The sequence below is a fragment of the Podarcis cretensis genome (assembly GCF_951804945.1).
Source record: "Podarcis cretensis genome assembly, chromosome: 17".
NCBI classification, from domain to species: domain Eukaryota; kingdom Metazoa; phylum Chordata; class Lepidosauria; order Squamata; family Lacertidae; genus Podarcis; species Podarcis cretensis.
In genome coordinates, this window is record NC_137187.1 from 18851714 (window position 1) to 18873550 (window position 21837).

General features: G+C 48.7%; 1 protein-coding gene across 14 annotated transcripts in view; it reads left to right on the plus strand.

Moving 5' to 3' along the window:
• Window positions 1-21837, plus strand: part of NFIB (nuclear factor I B) — a 302316-nt gene that overhangs the window by 57169 nt on the left and 223310 nt on the right. For 2 of the 14 annotated variants that reach the window (XM_079959465.1, XM_079959467.1), the window contains exon 1: window positions 20119-20669. The exons of 3 other annotated variants lie outside the window; for them this stretch is intronic. In XM_079959465.1, the coding sequence (XP_079815591.1) occupies window positions 20532-20669 (138 nt within the window). In that variant the 5' untranslated portion in view covers window positions 20119-20531. Of the gene's footprint in view, window positions 1-19981; window positions 20670-21837 lie in introns of those variants that run through there. 9 more of the 14 variants (XM_079959481.1, XM_079959466.1, XR_013834313.1 and 6 more) reach the window with 7 other exon arrangements.

Sequence of the window (21837 nt, forward strand, 5' to 3'; positions counted from 1 at the left end):
GACCACAGTGCCACTCACCACAAATGTCTGCCCATGAAATAAAGGGGAGGACGAGAGGCAATGATTTTGTTATCCTTTTCTCCTCCATCCACACCAAGCTTTCTGGTTTCCTGGAGGTGGCTCTGACAACAGCACACCTCTAATAGGTTTCCCAGATGCATATCTCTGCAGGCAGCAGGAAAGACAATTCAGGAAGCTGCCAAAGCCCAGGAGCTTGGGACGGGACTGCTGTCTGGCAGACAGCCAATGGCACTGCTGTGCAAGATGGCCCAGTGAGGATGCTGTGGTCCTTTAAGCTCACCCCCGACACACACACACACACACACACACACACACACACACTTAAGTGGTGTGTGTGTGAGAGAGAGAGAGAGAGAGAGAGAGAGAGAGTTAGGGAGGGTCAGTTCTGGACACTTATTAAAGATTTGGGCTTGTAGGACATGTGATCATAAAAAGCACCACTAGCAGGAAATCAGGTGCTTGAGGGAAGATTTATTTCAGGCCTGACATGTTTTGGCCTAATGTATGGAGTTACTACAGGGTTCCATGCAATTGATGGAAACAGCTTATGCAAAATGTGTCCCCAAAGAAGGATTAGTCTGAAATGTGTTGCACTTGAAATAAATCTTTCCCCTTGCCTCGTAGAACATGGGCCTAAGGGCTCGAGCAAGTTGCCCTCCTTTGGACTTCAGGGCTGCTTCCGTTCAGCCTAGGTGTTCATCCTGGCTAGATAGGTGCTTAGGAATGTGTGCTGCTGTCTGCTGCCAAGGATCTCAAGAGACAAAGTTGACCTCAGCCTTTTGAGAGTTTGAGGTGGTGTCAAATTATGGCTGTTTCTTAAAACCACAATTTCCCTAAATCATTATCTCTTCCAGTGTGTCTGGATGCAAGAAGACTGCCTTGAAAATGGGGGGGGGGGTGTTCACCAGCCATTCATATGGTATTTTGTGTTCTTTTAGATGTCAACTATGCAAAATGTCACCAACACTGAAACTGACATATAGGGCTAAATTAATGCCTGGAGGCACAGGTCCTCAGCTTATGCCCAGTAACAGAAAAAAAGCAGAAAGTGAGTTATTTCATTAATCACCACCATGCCACCTTTTCATAACTCTTTTGAGAAGTAGTTAAAAAGACATCTTGTTACTAGTGCTGGGTGAACTCCAAAATCCAGCCATTTTTCATCAGTTTTTATAATTAAATCCCCCTTATTTCAGTGTGTCTTGCACTTGTATACCTGCATGCAGGATTGTAGCAAAGACCAGCAGTGCTTGCACAAACAGAGCAGCTCCCACCAAACTAATTTTGTTGGTTGTTATTTTTCCTGACACCTTTTTATTTACATTCAAATCTGAGTATGTAATTATATTGTCTCACTGTTCTATAAGTAAATAAATCCAAGGTGGTTTCCAGTAACAATAAAACACAATAAAATAATAGTCAGTCAAAAAATGCACCATAAAATATATCAAAGCTGCTCTTCAGATCTCCAGAAAGAAGAAAGAGGAAAAGTTCTACAGTCTTGACACCACCATAGAGAAAACCTTGCTCTGTTCTGTAACTGTTCTTCCTCCTCCTGTTATTTTCATTGCAGATGGAATCCTGGGAAAGGCATCTCTTGAAAAACTCAGCAAGTGGAAGTGGGATTATTCAGGGGAGAGGCATATTATGAATACAAGCCTAGTTGAAATCCATGAGAATGGTGTCAGCCCCAAGTCCAATAAGACGGAAATGCATTTTTCTAATTGACTGGTACACTTTAAATCTCTATGCACTGCAACAGATGCTTGCATACTTCAGGTATATAGCCAAACATAAGGTAAAGCAGTGTGTCTCCACTCACACTGTTTGGGCAAGTATCCATGGACTGGAGATATTCTTATCTCTAAGCTGAACTTGCAAAAAAAAGTAAACAGGCTCAGAAAAGAAGCCCTTAGGTTTCTATCCCACTTTAGGTTGGGAATGGGTGTTCCAGGCAACAGACAAAACACAAAACACAAGTTTTAACAAGCTACCAAATAAAATGAATGAAAGAACCAAAAATCTAGACATGCATCCCATCTTCACTCACCATGTGCTGAGTCCTGCAAACTTGGTTTCAAATCTATCATCTGCCTCATTTGCAACCCCGCACGTGCAGCAGCGCCTTGTTTCCTTGTGTGCAGAAGACAACTGCAATGTGGCTCTCCCTTGCACTGGATATTTCTGGGTGACTCTGTGAATTTTTGGGGATGGTCAAGAGCCAATGGCAAGAAGTCATGACACTTAACAAGTTTGCATTTTCACTGTTGCAGCTGCCATTGGTGGTGTTTCTTATTGACCTTTTTTTGCTTTCCAAAAAGGTCAAGGGTAAAAAAAAAAACCCAAAAAAGCACATACCATGGTTCACGCAGAGCTGTTCATGGAGGAAAGACGCAAGGAAACTACAATGAATATGGGCTGGAATGATGGGTACTGAGTACGGAAAACATTATGGAATTCCAGCAAAGCATGTTTTGCAGATTCAATATTAGCCTTAGAATGCAGCAGTATATCATCATGGCATGGTAGTTCTGGGGGGGAAACCACATACTCTGGTTTTATCACTGGAAGGAAAGCAGTGCATGGTGGTCACATAGCAGTGACTGGGCATTCTTCCAGGCAACCATTTGGAGCTGCCAAGAGAAGTGATGCCAGATGGAATATTATTATTCTGCCCAACTCCCTGTATTGATCTGGGCACTCACTACTAATGGGAACATTCTGGCAGAGGGCATTACTCATGGCATTAGAGACAGACAGACAGACAGACAGACAGACAGACAGACAGACAGATGATAGATAGATAGAGATAGGGATAAAGATATGCTCTGTGGTGGCAAATTGTCCTGTTTAGCAGAAATAAAGGATTTTGGAGTATGGCACAAGGGTGTGAAAAATAAAGATTCAGGACTGGCTAGTCAGCCTTCCCCTCGCTAGCTGATCTGTGCTGAAAATGCACCTTATTGCCCTTTCTCCTGTTTGCTCCTCAAATTACTGATCTGATGAGCAGGGAGGGCAACTTGCCTCCCCATCAGTGCACTAAGCTTCAACCAACCCAGGGTTTCATAGATCCGCCTTTTTTGCTGCTGCTGCCACCAAAGCTAGTTAGTCTCAGGGGTGCTGGATATATGGGGCACAAGGGACTTCATCCTGCTCAATATGGATGGGGCTGCCACCCCCTGCTGCCCCAGGTGAGAGCCAGCATGCTGGGCAAGAACCTTGGAGGGCAATTTTTGCCTTCCTCTCCCCCCGCCCCTTCATAGTGATTGCCAGAGCACTGGCCCACTAGGTGGGGTGGGAGACTTGGAGGGTGATTTTTGCTACCCGCCCCCCCCCCCACAATCGCCAGAGCGTCCTGGCAGGCATGGCCCATTGTAGGGCCCAACTCGGCACTCCTAGTTAGTCTTGCAGGCTGGAGGAAGACAAATATACTTAGAGGGGTTTTTAGGGCCCTGATCCGGGGATTAGCCATCCTTGATACAAACACACGATTCATCATTATTTATTTTATTGTTGATTAAGATACCATGGTACCTCGGGTTACAAATGCTTCAGGTTACAGTCGCTTCAGGTTACAGACTCTGCTAAACCAGAAATAGTACCTTGGGTTAAGAACTTTGCTTCAGGGTGAGAACAGAAATCGCGTGGCAGCGGAACAATGGCAGTGGCAGGCCCCATTAGCTAAAGTGGTACCTCAGGTTAAGAACAGTTTCAGGTTAAGACCTCCGGAATGAATTAAGTTCTTAATCAGAGGTACCACTGTATTCCACAACAGTCTCATGGCACCGTTCGTAATTAAAAATAGAATGCATCAACAAAGACACAGTTCCATATGCAATAAATGCAGCTGAAAACAGGGAAGGAGGCTATACAGGTAGGTCACAAACTCGAGCATTCCTGGATTGCATGTGGGCAGAGTGCTGTGGCTCTCATGTGCAGCCTGCAAGATACCCTCAGGCATCTGCGTGGCCACAGTGAGAACAGGATCCTGGAGCAGGTGGGCCATTGGCCTGATCCTGCAGGTTCATCTCATGTTCTTACAAAAAGCATAGGGAGTGCAGTTACACACTTAGATCCCAGCCTCCTTTTTGTGCTGTTGATGCAAGAGCCTGTTCTGAATAAAGAACAGATAACATCCTCAACATAAAATGTGTGGGTCTCTACAAGGCATGCCTGCTATACTTCCATTGGGCCTTCAGGTAGGTGGGTGGCTCCTTTGACAACGGTGGGTACCATTTGCAACACTGGAGTCACGGGAGAAATATTGGAGTCCAGGGGCTGTGCAGATTTCACACATTCTTTCTGCATGTACTGTAATCATTTGGCTCCTCCATAATAATATGACAGCAACAACTGCAGATAACAATGGCTCTCAAAGTGAACCATTCACAGTGGGATCAGGTGTTAAACAGGGCTGTGTTATTGCCCCAACTCTATTCATTATTTTCATTGCCATGATCCTACACTTTGTCAAAGGGAAACTCCCCACCGGAGTAGAAATCATATATCGAACAGATGGAAAGCTCTTCAATCTGAGCAGACTGAAAGCAAAGAGTAAGGTTACCATAACTTCCATCATAGAGCTTCAGTATGCTGATGACAACATAGTGTGCGCACGCTCAGAAGATGACCTCCAAACCATCCTAAATAGACTGTAATCATACTTGGTGTATCATTGGCAAAAACATTGTGCATGCCTAGCTGCTAACAGTGGGAATGTTGCACTTTAATCTGTAGGAGACTTAGTTTTAAAGTTTACCCTAATTTGGGACACAGGCATAATCATGTGTATCACCTCTTGAATTAGGAACTGTGATCATAAACCAGATGCATATCCAAATACATATGGGTTAATGATACAGACCACCAGTACCCTATAGCTTGGGGTAGAATGGGCCCCATTCATGGTCTAGCACAACTGGTCCTATGGTATCATATTGTTTGTGCGTAAATAGAGTTGGCTTGAGATCAATGCATTTCATGGGCCATGGCTGCCTATAGTTGTTGTACACGTGCAGTTTAGGACTCATTTCTAGTACTGCACTTATCAAGTGATAGCCTTGATAAGATGATTGCAAAAGAGGCTGCCTTAGAAACAAGAGACATTTAAAAAAGAACTTCAAATTATTTATGTGTTTTTTTTTCTAAATCTCTTAATTCCTGGAGGGCATTTTATTAGGCTGAAATTCCTACATGCACATATCTCTTTAGCTGGGTTAGAGCAATATTATGCATTAGAATCAGAAGGTGTGAAGGTCTCTGAGGCCCTTTTTCAGCTGTGGAAAGGTCACATGGCTTCCAAGTCGTCTAGATTTTTATACACGTCTTGATAGCATGAAAGGGGGGTCGGCTAGGCTGCCTTTCTCAGAAGGCAGTCCTTCACTTTTTCTTCACTGCAAATAAAATGGAGGGCCTCAGATTTTGTGCTGCCTTTTCTGGTATGTAATATTGCGAGTAGATCTAAATGTTTGGGTGAGTGCCCAGTTTCAGATGTCTAAAGCCTCTGTTGAAAGCGATGGAGACTGCATGCTGCCCAGGTTTTTATGTAGGCAACTGCAGATTGATTATCTAATGTCAGTGCTAGACTTTGATCATGAGCATCTAAAGGGAGACATATCAGCAGACGCCCCCCGTCCTCCGCATCCCCACACTCCCCATCCATAATTCCGATATGTTTATATATACAGTTCTTTTTGCTCGCCACAGAGCTTTCACTACTAATGGCAGCGAGATATGAAGGGCCCTCCCCTATCATCCCCTATTTCTTTCCTGCACTGGGAGAGAGAATCACTGCTAGAGGAAATTGAGCAGTAAAACATATTAACCATTTACGATATAGTCGACTTCTTTTTTTTGGAAGGGTTTGAAGACAAAGATTTCCTTTATTGATCTCTCTGTTGTTAGTAGGTCATAGTGCTTTTTGGGCTCTGAACGAGACAGAACATTTTTTAGTGGATGTGAGACTTTTCTGTCATTTTGTGTTCTTTGTTTGGGCACATGTGTTTGTGCATATGTCGTGGGATTATTGCAGAAGACACAATATGTTGTTTCTTCTCTGTGATAGTTTGTTCCGATGACAAATTGAGGTATCATCTACAGCTGCGTTGGGTCTCCCTTAGCAAGTTGAGACCGCTTGCCAAAAGAGGCTCAGATTCTTCTCTCAGATGCTCAACCCTTGCAGAGTGTATCATGAGTCTTCCTTATCCACATGGGAAGCCGCTTCAGAATGTGGGAATGTTCAGGGAGGCAGGAGAGGATATATTGTTTATTAATATCCTTCCTACCTTGCGTTAGCATGTTCCTTTACTTAGCAGAGTTTACATTCCCCTTTTTACATGCACAGCAAATAGCTGGTTGCAGGCTTGTGTAAGTCTCTCACTATTATACAATTCAGTCTGTCTTAGACTGAATTGTATGTTCCTGGTAAGTTCCATTAAATCCCTCTTAAAAGAATAAAGACACAACAATCTTATTCAAAGTCAATAAAAGAAGTTTACTTACATCAGGCAGAACACAGTATGATCCCTGAAGGCAGACTTAGTTACAAATATGTACATGTGGATCTACCCCATATGGAGAAATGATCCCAGTGTCCTCTGTTGGCTGGAAGCCAACAGAGCATCTCTAGCGAAAAGCTGCTCCTACAACGGAGGAAGTCAGAGAGAGAGAGAGAGAGAGAGAGAGCTGTGTGCCTTGTCCCTTTTGTTACCTGGACAGGTAAGGTCACACCCACCTCTAGTCACATGCAAAGGAAGTATGTCCCAGCCACGAGGAAACAGGAAGTTTTCAACTGGCTGGACCAAACATTCCCCTGCATGTCCACTCTAGGAAAACAAGGAATGTTGTACTTAACTGCTACTTATGTATCTCATCCCACACAGAAGAGTGACACTTCATGTCCCCACTGTAATCTCTAGTGCAGTCGGCCACTCTTTCTAAAATAGTGTCAGGCACTGGTACAAAAAACCTTCTATGCATTTGAGAGGATTCATATACCAGGCCATGCTAAATGTTACAATTGAACACTGCAGATCACCATGGGAAGCCTCTGCCTCATAGATAAGTTTAAACAGAGCAGCCTTCAGAGCCTTGACTCCTAATGTTGGATGTGATGTCGCTCCCATCACCATCCAACACCCCTCACCCTTTGTGTTAGACTTCCAATCTACTCAATTGCAATGGTGATGGGAATTATCTGTGGGATTGAGTGTAGGTATGTTGTAGGTATGTAGGTATGTTGTATGAAATGTGTGTTTGTATGTGTATTAATGTTGAATTATTTTAACAATAAAAAATGAAAAAAAAATTAAAAAATGTGATGTCGCTATTTCTATTAGAGAAATGCTGGACAGTTTGGAGTTATGCGACCCCTGAGCCAAGGAGATAAGTAACTGCTGTAAAACTTATAGAAGACATCTGAAGGCAGCCCTGTAAAGGGAAGTTTTTAAATGTTTTATTCTGTTTTCATATATGTTGTAAGCCACCCAGAGTGGCTAGCACAACCCAGTCAGATGGGTAGGATATAAATGTTGTTGTTATCGAAGTCCCTATTTTCATCAGAGAAATATTGGAGGGTATGGTGCGGGTGGTGCTGTGGTCTAAAACACTGGGCCTCTTGGGCTTGCTGATTGGAAGGTTGGAGGTTCAAATTCCTGCAATGGAGTGAGCTCCCATTGTTCTGTCCCAGCTCCTGCCAACCTAGCAGTTCAAAAGCACACCAGTGTGAGTAGATAAATAGGTACCACTGTGGCAGGAAGGTAAACAGTGTTTCTGTGCCCTCTGGTATCCCATTGTGCCAGAAGCGGTTTAGTCATGCTGGCCATATGACCCGGAAAGCTGTCTGTGGACAAATGCTGGCTCCCTCAGCCTGAAAGCGAGATGAGCACCGCAACCCCAGAGTCACCTTTGACTGAACTTAACCAGGGGTCCGTTACCTTTTATCATGCTGTGGCAGGGTCTTCTCAATTTCATTCTTGTATAGCACATAGCTATTTGAATAGCAAAAAACAACAACAACCAAACAACCTGTATTGAAATGACTAGGATACTTATGAATTCCAAACCTTTGATATTTTGAATGATTGATAGGAAAATCATACATATAGATTCCTGAGAAGTGTTTGATACATTAGGAGCTGGAGCAGAAAGGATGTTGTATGTTGTGAATAAGAAATACATCCACAATAGAAGAATGGGAAAATAAGATGCACAGGTATGCTATTTAATGTATTTTGTAAGAACGAAAGAAGGTGGACTAACATTTGTTCATTGAAATGAAAACTGGATTAGCAAAGAACACTCTTCCAGCAGTGTTATTCATGTATTCCATTTGGTATAAAGCAGCCAATTCGTATATTTTATGCATTATTTTGGATATTCTTGATACATAGATAAATAACTAAATAAATATGGTTTTATATTAGTACTGAAAGTGTTAAGGATCAAAGGTGCAAGCCTTTCCCTCCAGCAGTTTTTTCTTCGGGCTCTTTAATACAGGCTCATGTAACCCAACACCACTTTCTACTTTATTAAACCTCCTTGTTCCCAAGTTGGGAAGAAAATGGGCTTGCAGATTTAACCCTCTGTTTGATTGTTGCTTTTTTTCTTGGAGACTTTACAGTGCAATCTGGTACTCCACTTACGCTAGCTGGAGGGGTAAAGGGTACCAATCGGCGGTTCTCTTACGCTGATGGATCCTGATGGATACACTGATGTGGGAATGTTCAGGGAGGGAGAATACCCTTCCTAACTTGAGCTAGCAAGTTCTATAAATTAGCAGAGTTTTACCATTCCCCTTTCAAGCGCACAGTGGGTAGCTGGTTGCAGGCTTGTTTAAGCTTTTCAGTATAGATTCCTGATAAGATCCCTTATTTCCCTCTTGAAAGAATAAACATGCCACAATCTTATTTAAGATATATAAAAGTAGTTTACTCACAGCATCACCAGTTCACAGATGGATCCCTGAAGGCATACTTAGATACAGTGAGTATCTATCCCATTTGGAGATAGTCTCTTTGTCCTCTGTTGGCTGAAAGCCAACAGGACATCTCTAGCTAAAAAGCTACTGGTCCAACGATGAAGTCCAAAAGGAAAAGAGAGAGGCTGTGTTTCCAGTGCTTTTGTTACCTGCACAGGTAAAGCCATGTCCACCTCTAGTCACATGCAAGAGGAAGTGTGTCCCAGCCCAGGAGGAAACAGGAAGTTCTGACTGGCTGGACCAAACATCCCATTGCATGTCCACTCTAGGAAAACAGGGAATGTTGTATTTGACTGCTACTTGACTCCACAGATATCAGGGATCTATGCCGAGATAACAGGGTGATGCCGATGCAATGTTACCATTCACCCACCTCTACCATTCACAGGGGCCAGAACGGAGCAATGTCAAATCTATGGTTGCGGGGGTGGGGGGAGTAGGACTTTCTTGAGATCTTATACTCACTTGGACTTTAGTCCTGCCGCTAGTTCTGGCATGCAGTATCAACAATGCTTGCTTCCCGCCTGCTTTGTTGTCGGTCACCTCTCTGGTACTGACTCCCCTTTGGTTCTAACGCTTCTCCTACCACCTGTGACACCACTAGCGATGGTGATGCCTCTTTTCTCCTGGCTACTGATGCACAGGGTATATAGCTTTTCTTTGGGGCGGGAGCAGGCAGTTCAGAGACCAGGGGCAACAGCTGTGGCTGCCCAGAGCACTCCTAAGGAGAGGGGAGAAGATAGGAGGCTGAGGGAACACCCCACAAGGGAGGGTGTTTGAGAAAGCGTGAGAGGCTGCCAGTTCTGCAACCAAGGGGGGACATAACTGGGCTCCTGAGCCCCACAAGGTGTCACAGAAAGAATGTAATTAGTCGGGGGGGGGGCATGGACTCCAAAAGCTGGAAACCTCTGTCTTAGATGTATTGCATTTAGGGCCTGGCAATATATGGATACGCCATCCAAAACTGGTTTGAAGTCCATATTGTGATATCGGTTTCATCATTTTTGACCTGGCAATATTGTGATTTGTGTGTGCGCGCTATGCAAGAATCATGAAGTGGAGAAAACTGTGATGCCAGCCAATGCCTCTACCTAGCTCCATCCTTATTTCAGACATCATGATACAATATTATTATTATTATTATTATCTTCTTCTTCTTTGGCGATTACTCATAGCAGAATAAGATTGTCTTCCATAAACACAGTTTTAACAATGAGCTCGTAAGTGACTGTGGAGGCCAATTCTGGACACACATTTCCTTCCACATTGGGGGCATTGGTTTCTGGGCAGGAGTTGATCACAGTGAGGATTTGCCAAGCATGCCTTCCTCTTAGCACATTTCTCCCTTGTGTCCTGAGTTCGAGTGTCTTCAAATCCCATGACACCTTTGGTAAAGGCTGTTCTCCAATTGGAGCACTCGCAGGCAAGTGTTTCCCAATGATGTTTAATGACGGAGACCAAAATCCTTTCTCTCCTACAGGAGCTATTTCTCTAGCGGCATTGTTCCCAATGGAACTTTCTCCTTGTTAAGCTATGGAACTGGCCCGCCTGCCCTTTTCTGTGTGTTTTCTTGCAAGCTGTGTGTGATAGAACGGTATTCCTCCAACTTCAGGGATTCTCAGGGTGCAGGCATAAATTTTCACCTTATGGTGGATTGTTGGATAATGAGAAACTCACTACCATGATGTGATTCTTAGAAGATTATTGTGAGAACTGGCTTATATTTTTGTGATAATTCAGTCTGAAGAGGCAGTTCAAACAAACTCCAGTGCTCTTGGCCATGCTGAGATCCTAGAAAATGGTTACTTGTTGCCAGAATTGGACCCATTAGGAATTAGCACACACAACTAACCTTTACTTGAACCCCTCTGGATAGATAAAATGTGTGTTTGTGTAATGAAATATTACAATACTAATGGAGTGCTTTTTTTAAAAAAAAAAATGGACCTGACAATTACAGATGTTTGTGTTTCTGAAGGGGAAAATATTTCTGGTCCAAAGACTGCATAAAAGAGCAGCACAATTATAAATGTAGATGCAAATTTATATTATAAAAAAATCATTTGAGAGCAGGAAGACCATGCTATAGACTCTCTTCCCAAGGTAGGGTATTGTTTCACACTCTCCCTTTGCCAAACAATGGGAAGTTCAAGGGGTCAATGGCATTTGGAGGAGAGAGTGCTGGAGGTTTGAGGTGACTTTGCAGTAATTTGTTTCTCTGCAAAAGTATTGGCTGAGCAGATATTACACACGTGTGAAACCAGAGGCAGGAAATATTAGTCCCGCTCAAAATTTTCAAGTCAGTTATCAGTCAGATTTAAATTATTGCTATTGCAGACTCTGTATTTGGTGTTCTCATTTTGTATTTTTATGTTGTGAACCGTCCTGTGATCTTCGGATGATGAGCAGTATATTATTATTATTATTATTATTATTATTATTATTATTATTATTATATTTCCAGATAATTGAAAAGCCAGCTGCCCTCTAGTGGCTACTGTCACCCATTATTTTCCAGGCCATGCCAATAGTAGGAACAGAGTCATCTCTCCACTTTGCCAAACACAATAACATGACTCACAGTTTATGAACCTTGTATGTGTTGGTGATAATTTACAACAATAACAGTGCCATTAGTAATAAGCTAAGGCAGAAATCCAAAACACACAAATGAGGATATATGTTTCATTAAAGTCAATGGGACCTAATTCAAAAGAAATGCTTTTAAGACTGGGACACTACGATTCGGAGTCCTGCTTTTATTTTTTCAAGGTAAAGTGACTCCCTTCAAACACAACCCAATAAGCCTCTTATTTGCCTTTCTATTAAATCCAGAATTTCAACAAGCGGGGAAATAGAAGCTTTTGCAGTAAAATCCCTTACACATTTACTCAGAAGAAAATCCCATTGTTTCCAGTGGGCCTTACTCCTATGTAACTATGCATAGGATGCCAGCCTTGGTGTGATGGGCGACATTACAATCTTATGATCATTCTGGAATATATTAAAGCGGGCTCCTATACTTTCAGGAGGCAGAGGAGGGGAGAATCTCAGGGGGTTGTTTGTGAGGATAAAATGGGGGAGAGGGAGGGGGAAAGGCCACATTTGCCACCTTCAGCTCTTTGGGGCAAAAGGTGGGATATAAATAATATAACCCCAAAATAATTCAGTTGTTGGTTTCTGCTTGGCTCAAGGGAGTTTGCTCGCTGTTTTTCTAAAAAAACAACAACAACAAAAAACCCACCATAAATGCTGTTACCACAGAATCCACATTCTTCAGTTGAAATTAATTGCACAGTTGGAGTAAATTTATATAAAACGTTTGCATGATTTCCTCCCTTTGACCGGTCTCCTTTGCATACTTGTGGGGGAGAAGGGGCTCTAGGAAAGTTTGGAGCTTTGTGCTTCGTTTGCTTTAACAGGGGCTGAGAAAAGAGGGTTTGGTCTTGGGGGCGGGGGAGGCAGCAGGATAGAGAGAAAATCTGCACAGGTAGAGAGATGTGCATTTCCGGGGTGCAGATCTGGCACCTTAAAACAGCAATTTCCTTCCCATTCCCCTGTTGCAATCTACAAGGTGGTTTGTTTGTTTGTTTGTTTGTTTGTTTGTTTGTTTGTTTGTTTTTAATGAAAACGGCTAGCCTGCCTTCACATTTTCTTGCCTAGCTTGCCAGTAGGTCTCAGGCCGTCCCCGAGCTTCTGGAATGCGTGTGAAACGTCGGTGATTTGTTTGTTTGAATTCCTCGGGAGGGAAACGCGCCGCTTCCCTGTCGCGCGGCAGCCGCGAGCACTTGCAATTCTCCAACACCAGGGGGCGAGGGGTCCCTTTCCCTAGGCCTCCAAGAGAACCGGTGCGCGGTAGCTGGCCCAAACCTTGACCTTCGGGGCTTCCCAGGTGGGGTCCCCGCGGCCGCCTCCTTGCAGAGGCACCTTCTTCCCGCTTGCTGCCTGTGCCACCTTCCGGGGTTTAGCAAAAGCCCCGGTGGTCCCTTGACGCCGGGCACAGAGAGAAAGGGGCGCCTGAGCTGCTGCTTCTCAGCTGCAGGGATCCTTCTCTCTTCCAGGACAGCTTTTGCCTCTTCCCTCGACTCTGAGCCACTCCCAAACTGGCCGTGCTAAACTGGTAAAGGGGTGGGGGCTGAGGAAGCTTTCCATCAAGAATATGGTGTGAAATATGGCAAGAGTGCAGCAGGGAGAAGACGGGGTGGGGGCTGCCCAGTTTTGTTTTGTTTTCCCGTATTCTTTCCTTGGAAAGTCAGGCGCTCTATGGAAAAAAAGGAGACGCATTCAAAAACTTCGCTCGCATATGTCGATCGCTTGGGCGCAATCATTTGCAAGACGGCTCTGTGCTGGGGAAAGAGCGACGTCCCAAGAGGTTTAAATGCCACCCCTTTCTTGAAGGAGAAGCGGGAAGGTTTTCACTTTCGAGGACAGCCCCCTTTTGGATACAGCGAGGAGGGGAGCCGCAGGGCTATTTCCTTCCCCGGTTCGCCTGCCTTCAGCACACAAACTGTTGTATGTTGGTTAGCTCCAGTGTACTGTACCAACTTCGTGCACGCCCTTCGGGTATTCGGATGCGAACGTGCCCATGTCCAAGCACGGCACCTGAAGCCCCGAAATCATGGGGTGGGAAGGTACCCCCATGGATCATCTAATCCAACCCCCTAAAATGCAGGGATGTGGAACCAGCAACCTAGTCCTATGCGTTATCAGCACCACGTTCTAACCTACCCAGCATCTCGCATACAAAGGGAGAGTGCCAACGTGCCTAAACATATTTACCTCGTACGAAACTGTGATTTGGAATAAAATAATAATAATAATAATAATAATAATAATAATAATAATATACATGCATCCTCTTTCTTTTCCGAGGCTGAGAGATAATTTCACTAGCTAAACTTTGTGAAATCTTTCTCTCGTGAACTAAAATAGGGTCGCTACAGGGCAGGGGTGCCAACTTGAATAAAATATTGGGGGGTGCCCAGGTAAGCCCTGTTCCGCATAATCGATCATATAAGGTGGTGCACGTACACCGTTTGAATGGCAATGCCCATCAATATTTTATTGTGCGGGGAGAAGACCTCTCAACCCTTAAGAGTTGCCTCCTATGCTCCAGGGGTTTGACGTGCAGTATGTGTGCCCCCCGACGGTGCTGCCTGCTGCTGCCCCAGGACGGTTGGTAAAGGGCACCCTCCAAAGGCAGACTCGCCACGAATGCCAGGCTGCTGGGGAAGCCTTCGCCCAGGGAAGGCCCCGCTCGCCCTCTCCGTTTCTGGCGAATAAATACCGGCGGCCTGGAGGGGGGCGCCCTTTTTCCTGGCAGGAGAGCCTAAGAGGAAGACGGCTGCCCGGTAGTCCACGGGAGACTCCCAGGCTAGCGTTGCGGACAGGCTGCCAAGGGAGCAGGCACGCACCGGCTCCAGTTTGTGACCCAAAACTACAAGGCTCTGGGGACGACTAGATGCGGGACCTGGGCATAGCTGCAGCATGGGGGTCCTATGCCCTGGGCGCAGAAGGGAGGCTTCTGTTGAGCCCCCGGAGGACAGAGTTGCTTTGGGCAAAAGCTTCTCGGTTTATCCCCCTGCTAAAGCCCACTAAGTCTGCGGGATCCCCGCGGCTTAAGCGCCTCTCTCCTGCTTGCTTCCGAGGCCGTCCGGCCCGGGCTGCAGCCTTGGGAAACTCCGCGGCCAATCGGGCCCCGGCCGGAGGCGTTTGCGCGCTGCTAGACGGGACGCAGCCGGACCGAAAGCTAGACATCCTAAAGGCTCCCGAATGCTTCTCGCCGACGTGCAGTTTCCACGAGGGCGAGACGGCCGCGTGCCTTGCCAAGTGGGAGCCACGGGCCTGATCCAGCAGGGCTCTCCTTGCCCGCGGCTCCTGTTCTTGCAGAGAACGCGTTCCCGTGGCGCGTTTCTAACCATGTGCAGAGTACAACAGAGGCAGAGCAAACGGCACAGACCCGTCTCCATTCGTTTAGGAGCAGACAGGCGGCAAGGCTACAGCAGCCTCCGTGGACGCCTGCTTTCTCTGAAATCAGGCGGGCTCCCTCCAGGCTTCGCAACCCGCAGCTGTGATTCGCACCCAAGCCCCAAAGGCAGAGCGGCGCGGCTGGGTGGCTTTGCTGCGAGAAAGAGACGGGACTCGACGGCTTCGCCCCTAGGGAGTCAATGCCTCCTGGCGCCCTTGTGGCTTACTCCCGAGTAAACAAGTTGGGTTTTTCCAGCTAGATCCTCCGCGTTGAGTTGTTGGGGGGTAGGGGGGCCTTGCTCCCAAGTCCGTGTGCGGGGAGTTGCAACCTCGGGCGCGGTTTTTCTCGAGGGGGAAAGTGGCGTCGAAGAAGTGGCGCTTCCCTTTCGGCGATCTTGCTTGCTTTTTTTCCCTACGCCGAGCGACGGGACGAGTAAACTGGGGGAATCGCAGGAGCCAAGCGGCGATCGATGCTGACCCGGCCGCCGCGAGACCTCCGACTGCCTCTCAGTGGCGTAGCGTGGGGGGTGCAGGGGGGGCCGGCAGCACCGGGCGCAACATCTGGGGGTTAGGGTTAGGGGGCGCAAATCCACGGGTTAGGGGGCGCAAATTACTTGCCTTGCCCCGGGTGCTGACAACCCACGCTACGCCACTGCTGCCTCTCAAGCAATGGACCCGGGGGCCTCGCTTCCCACCGACGACGCGTCGCGGGTGTGGGTGATCGGATGGAAGGTGTCCGAAGGATCCTGCCACCTTGCCGGCGTGGCCTTTTGACCTCGAAGTTGATCGCCCGCCACCTAAAAGCGAGAGTCAATGGCAAGTTGTGCTGAACTCCATCCACGCGCGTCGGATACCGCTCATCACGTGGAATAAGGCTGTGTAAACTCACTAAGCAAATCTGTGAAATATGCCCCGTTCGATTCATTGATACCTTCCCCCGGGTGAACTTACTGAGAAGCAGGTTGTAAGGCAGAAATCTTGGTAACACACCTAAAAAAACCCTTTCATTCCCTTCCGTGGGATTTATCACTGGGATTTCAACAAATTACCCTAAAAACAACGGTCCTTTTTTCCCCAAGCACGGGGTCTTGGGCTGCGACCCACAGGACGGGTAGACTTAATTGGAAGTCATTCCCAGCCCCCTCTAAAAATGTTCATGAGCGCAAACTCCACGGAAACTTACACAGCTTACTTCGAAGTTATTGAGCACGTCGTGTAAAAGCGTCGCTACTATGATTCTGGTTTAAGTGGGCTGCGAATCCGGACGTCTTAATGTCCTTTTTTCCACTTGGGCGAGATATTTAGGGCTCCCCACTAGTATCCTTGCGGAATAGTTTGTTTCCGGGAACACACAAATCTCTGTCTCAAAATGTGTCCAGTGCTTATCTGAATATGACAATAATATATGTATATAATAATCGAATTCCCGGAGTGGGGGACGAGAAATGTTTACTCCAATTTACTCCAACGTGGGATGTGGTGAAAAAAACGAGGGGAGATGTATTATTGCTTAAAAGGGAGGGGGCACCCAGTTTACCGGAAATATTTAATTGACGGTGACTGCCTAGTTTGAGGGGGAGGGGAGGGGAAGCCCCACGGGGAGCTTGTAGAGTAGACGATCACCGAGACGGGTGCCGTTTTCAGGCGGGAATAATACAATGATCCGCTGAGATCTCGTCACAGTGATGGAGCCCTGTGCAAAACCCAACCCCAGCCCCTCTTTAAAACAGACGGCAGCTGACGCGCGCGAGAGACGAGTTTATTATTATTATTTTTGACAAGGGACAACGCCAATCAAAGTTCCCTTCTTGTGACAGCCACCCCTCCCTTTCCACGCTGATTCCCTTTTATTATTTACCCCTACCCCCCAGCAAATAAATTAGTTGTCAGGCCATCGGGCTATTGCCTCGACGACAGGCCAAACCTGCAGTCCTTAAATATCCGGAGCCGGGGCAGGCAGGTAGGCGGGAGCGGCGGCGGCGGCAGCAGCAGCAGCGGAGAAGTTGCTGGGGAAACATTTTGTCCCGGCTAAAAATAGGCGCCGCCCTCCCTCTCCCTCAGTCCCGTCGAGCGAGCACGCCTCGACGGGCGACCCGCGCCCAGAGCCTGGTTCGAGGCCTCTCCGTCTCCCGTCAAGACGTGGAAGAGGGTCAGGGCACGAGCGCGGATCCCGAAGCAAGAAGCTGGTCGGAGGAGGCTGTGCCCCAGTCGCAGCCCTCCCCGTCCCATGAAGGGGGGCGGATGTCTGTCTGTCCTTTCTCTGGGACTCGTCCCCGAGTTATGGGGCCGAAGAGAACAACGCCAGGCTAAGCGTGGGAATGAGCCTCGGGTCTCCCTCGCCAAGCTCCCCTCCTCCCCTCCCGCCGCTACCTGGAAGTAAAACTACGAGCTGAAATAGTCCAACTCGGCTCAGCGAGTGACTTAGCTGTAGTCAAGAAGATCCGAAGCGGCGGGGCGGGGTTGAGAAGGAACAACCCGCTGCTAAGGCAGCTCTCTCTGCCCGCCTGGAAGGAAGCCCCCCGCCCTTGACCCCCGCCCCTGGAATTTACTCCCAAATAAACGTGTTGGGGCTCCTTGGCGTCTTTCTGCTTCAAGTTGTTTCCCCAGGCAGCGCGTCTCCTCGAGCTTCCCTGGGGGAGGCATTTCCTTGGGAATGAAACGGGACTTGCTCCCGTGTAAACACGGCTGGGATCGGAGTGCTAGAGAGCTGGGGGTTGGGGGCGACACGGCAGGGAAGCCTCGCTGGAGACAAGCTGAAAGACACACACCCTGTTTGCAGCTAGCGGGGAGACCTCCTCCCCGCCTATTCTGTTTTCGCAGGGCGACAAAGGGGCGCCCCTTTGCCGCCTCGGTTACCTACAGGACTCTTCCTGCTTGCCTTTGCCAAGTCTCCGAGGAGAAAGAGTAGCCGAGGGCGACCCAAGCGGCCTCTCCACTCCGCTTAAGCGCAGACGCACGGGGAGTTGTCTTCGTTCACTTCCTCGCCATTTGTTACTTCCAAGGCCAAACGCCTCCCCCGTTTCCTTTACGCACCATTAACATGTTTTAAATTGAGCCATCATCATCATCATTATTATTATTATTATTATTATTATTATTATTATTATTTCACCTGCTTGGAGGGCCATCCTAAACCTTGCTTTAGAGTACCTCGACGGCCTGAGTAGCGGGGATCAGCCTGCGTCGGCGGGCAGAGAAGGATGAGCCAAGAAGATGCTCTGCTCGGCTTGCTTCGGCCGAGGCGCCTTTGAGAAGTTTCCCCAGCCCTCGCCCTTTACGCCAGCCTGAGTCTCGCCCGGCACACATTCCCACGTGCGGGGGAAGCGCATCTCCGGCTCTGGCGCCCCTCCTGCGGCCCCTCCAGCCGCTCTAGGGACCGTGCGAGTTGTGGGCCGTTGCTTAGGCAGCTTCGCCCCCCTCCCTGCGCGCCCCACTTCCCCGCGTCTCGCTCGGGCTGTTGGGGAACGTGCCTGTCTAAGTTGCTGTCTAGCTGGTTCGCACGGAGCCGCCGCCGGAGCTTGGGCTCTCTTTTACGCTTCATTTTCCTGAGAAAAGAACACTTTCCCCAGGTGATGTCTGGGGTTCCCTTTTGGTCTGCACAGTCGCTTCCACGTGGCCACGGCAAGCACCTTATGCGCCTGCAGGGGGGCGACCTGTCTCCCCCTGCCCTCCCTCACCCCCTTCTCCATCTCCATCTCTAGGAGCGAAGGCTGCAAGAGCTGAAGCCTCGCAAGGCAGCAACCAACCGCCCAGGAGGAGCAAGAGGAGGACGCCTCTCGTGGGTCCTCTTTCCCTGCTGAGGCACCGCCACTCACCGCCCTCGCTCGCCTGCTCTGCACCAGGGACCCGCTGGCCAGCCAGCCAGGGGACCCCTCCATGGATGGCCACGGCTGGGATGCGCTTGGCGAGTGGAGAGGCCGAAGCAGGGCCCGGCGAGCGGCTCCTCGTAGCAAAAGATGGGCGGCGGCGGCAGCAACAGCAGCGCAGGCCGAAGAGGCCCGGAGGCAGCGCCGGCTCTCGCCTTCGAGGGGCTCCTTGGAGGAGAGACTGCTGCATTTCTGCTTCGCGCAGACTGTGGACCGTGGCATCCAAACAGCCATCCGGGGCTCGCTCTCAGCTGCTCGCAGAGGCGACCCCTCAAAGAGCCTAGCCCGTTCCCCAAACTAGCAGGGGAGCCAACTTGAGTAACATATTGGGGGGCCCAGGTAAGCCCAGTCGCACATAATCGATCATATGATGAGGCACACGGGCACAATTTTAATTGCAATAGCCTCCAACTTTTTTGGGAAACGGGTAGGCCCCCTGAAGTGTTTTATAGGTTGCGGGGGAGAAGGGACTTCGGCTCCAGCAAGGGTTACTTCAGGTCCTCCTTTCCTGCCTGTGGCCCTTCCCTACCCCGCCGCAACTGCGCTTGCATCGCGTCTGTTACGCGTTGGGCACCTGCGTCGGCATTCAGAACTGGGGTGCGCCGTGGGTGTGCGCTTGGGCAGCCCTCCCTTCAGTGGCAAGGGGGCAGGATCCCAAGGGCCTCCCGGAGGCGTAGGCTAGCCCCGTGGCTCCCCACCCCAAAACATTACAGAGCCCGATCCGATGCTCGTTTAGTTAGGGGGAGAAAGTCCCGCTGATTCCAGTGGGGCTTGCTCCCGCGCCAGAGCGCGCAGGGACCGCAGCAGCCTGTGAGTCGAAAGGAAATCTCAGGCAAATGAATGGGACTGAATTTGGCTTTGGGGCTGCTGCGGAGTCACTCCGCATTGGGGGCCCAAATTTCTCCACTCTCACACGGTTCGGTGTGACCTTTAACGGAATTTGAACTTGGTGGGATAAAATGGCACTTAAAGAGCAAAGGGGAAATGAAAAAGCGGCTCTGCTCGGGCTTTGCAGCGGCCTCAGAGTCTTTGCTGCCGGCTCCTTTTTGCCTGAAGCCGAGGTTTCAGCGAGCTGGAGCCGGCTTTTCCTTTTCTGCAAGGCCCTGGGAAAGGCATTTGCTGGAAGAGACGGAGGGTCGCTGTGTGGCGTGGCAAAGGATTCCTGATCCGTGGTCTTGGAGTATGAGGGAGAGGAGAGGAGAGGAGGGGGGGAGTGTTAAAATGACCCCCCTCTACACACATACACCACATTGAGGCTCCTGAAGGGAGGAGTTTCGCCGCGCTGATCCCCAAACTGCTGCATTTTGCAGCCAACCTCAGCAGATCCCTGCACTAGGCAGCCTGCTGCCTGTCCGAAGTGAGGCAGATCCCTCGCTAGCCTAACGCTGGGGAAAGAGCCATGCCGGTGCCAAGCGGGGCAAAGAGAAGGAGAACAGGACGATGGGACGGAGAGGTCTAGGGCGCCCAGAAGAGGAGGAGGAAGAAGAAGAGGAAGAAGAGGAGGAAAAGGCTGTTGCAGTTTGCCCTCTTCGCGGCCCTATGGGGAGGGAGGAAGAAGGGCTTCCCCAGCTGGAAGAGTTTCCTGAGGCTAAAGTTGCGTTCCTGGGGGGTTCGGAGGAGCCCCACCAATCTCCCCCTAGCTCCTGCTGAGCCTCTTTCTGACTGAACTGGGCATCCTGCCCCCTAAAGCCTCCTTCCCTATGGAATCTTCTCCCTATAGGGCTCAGGTCTACCCACAGGCAGGAGGGTCTCCAGCCCCGAGCCTCGTTTCCTTTGGGGCTGCTCCTCTCTTCCTTGGGGCGGGATCGGGCTCCCTGGTGGTGTCACACAGGGGACAGGTGAGTGCCGCCTTTTTTGTTTTTGTGCACATGATGGCGCCTGGTCTTGCTTAGGCCGGAGGACTTCAGGAAACTGTTCGGTGTGGGCAGAAGACACCAGACCATCGCATCACCTCGCGTTCCCCTCACAGCCCATAGTCACCTTAAACCTTTCCCCGACGGCATTCCCTCTTCCCTCCCTCTCCATACACGCTCATAGGCTGCCACCGTTTATCGACGACAGATTTCCCGCAAGAGAAATGGGAGTTCCAGGAGGTGGATCGAATAACAAAGAACCAGCAAACGGAGCTCTTGCCAGTATTTTGTTAGTCTGTGATAAGGGGGTGGTGACTACACACACACACACATTTGGGAAATGCTCTTAAGAAATTGTTGTGCTGCAGTTTAGGGTTCCATAAAATGGAAGGGAGAAATTATACTTTGCAGTGGCCCAGAGATCATACCTGAGCTTAGGAGGGGATTTAACGCATGTGAGAATGGCAGGAAGTGCAAACTTGTCTGTTGTTAGTCTCTTCCTTTGGGGGCAGCATTTTCAAAGTGCAAGGAACAGCAGAGAGCAAATATACCTTAAGAAATAGCATCTGATGTGGAAAAGCAGTTCTTCTTTGCTCCCATAACAATAGAGCTTGCAGCACCCTTTAGCCTGTCCTCTTCATATACATGGGGAGTTTAGCAGCTTGCTTCTACACAGCCTTTCCCATTAGGGGATCGATCTGCCAGCAGCTTATGCCCCTTGGTAGCCATGGCAGCATTTTAAAGTCACTGCAGGCCTGAAGAAGTTGCTGGTTCATGGCAAAGTTCAACTTGGCTGTGGCAGTGCATCTCAAATTTGCATGCAGTGCAGTGGGGTAGATCTCTCTCTCTCTCTCTCTCTCTCTCTCTCTCTCTCTCTCTCTCTCTCTCTGTGTGTGTGTGTGTGTGTGTGTGTGTGTGTGTAAAGAGAGCAATATATCATACAGAATCTGCAGCCTGCCTGCGGTGGAGGGAAGGAAGGAGACGATGGAGGGTGGGGAGAGACAGCCAAGCAAACAGGACATCTCCAACAGCCGAGGCGTGTGCATGGAAACTGAGCCTTGTGTGCCAGCAGCAGCCCATTCCTTCCACACGTCTGCAGGAACAAGCCCTTTTGTTGTAACATCTCCCCCACATCTGCATCTGCTCCTCAGAC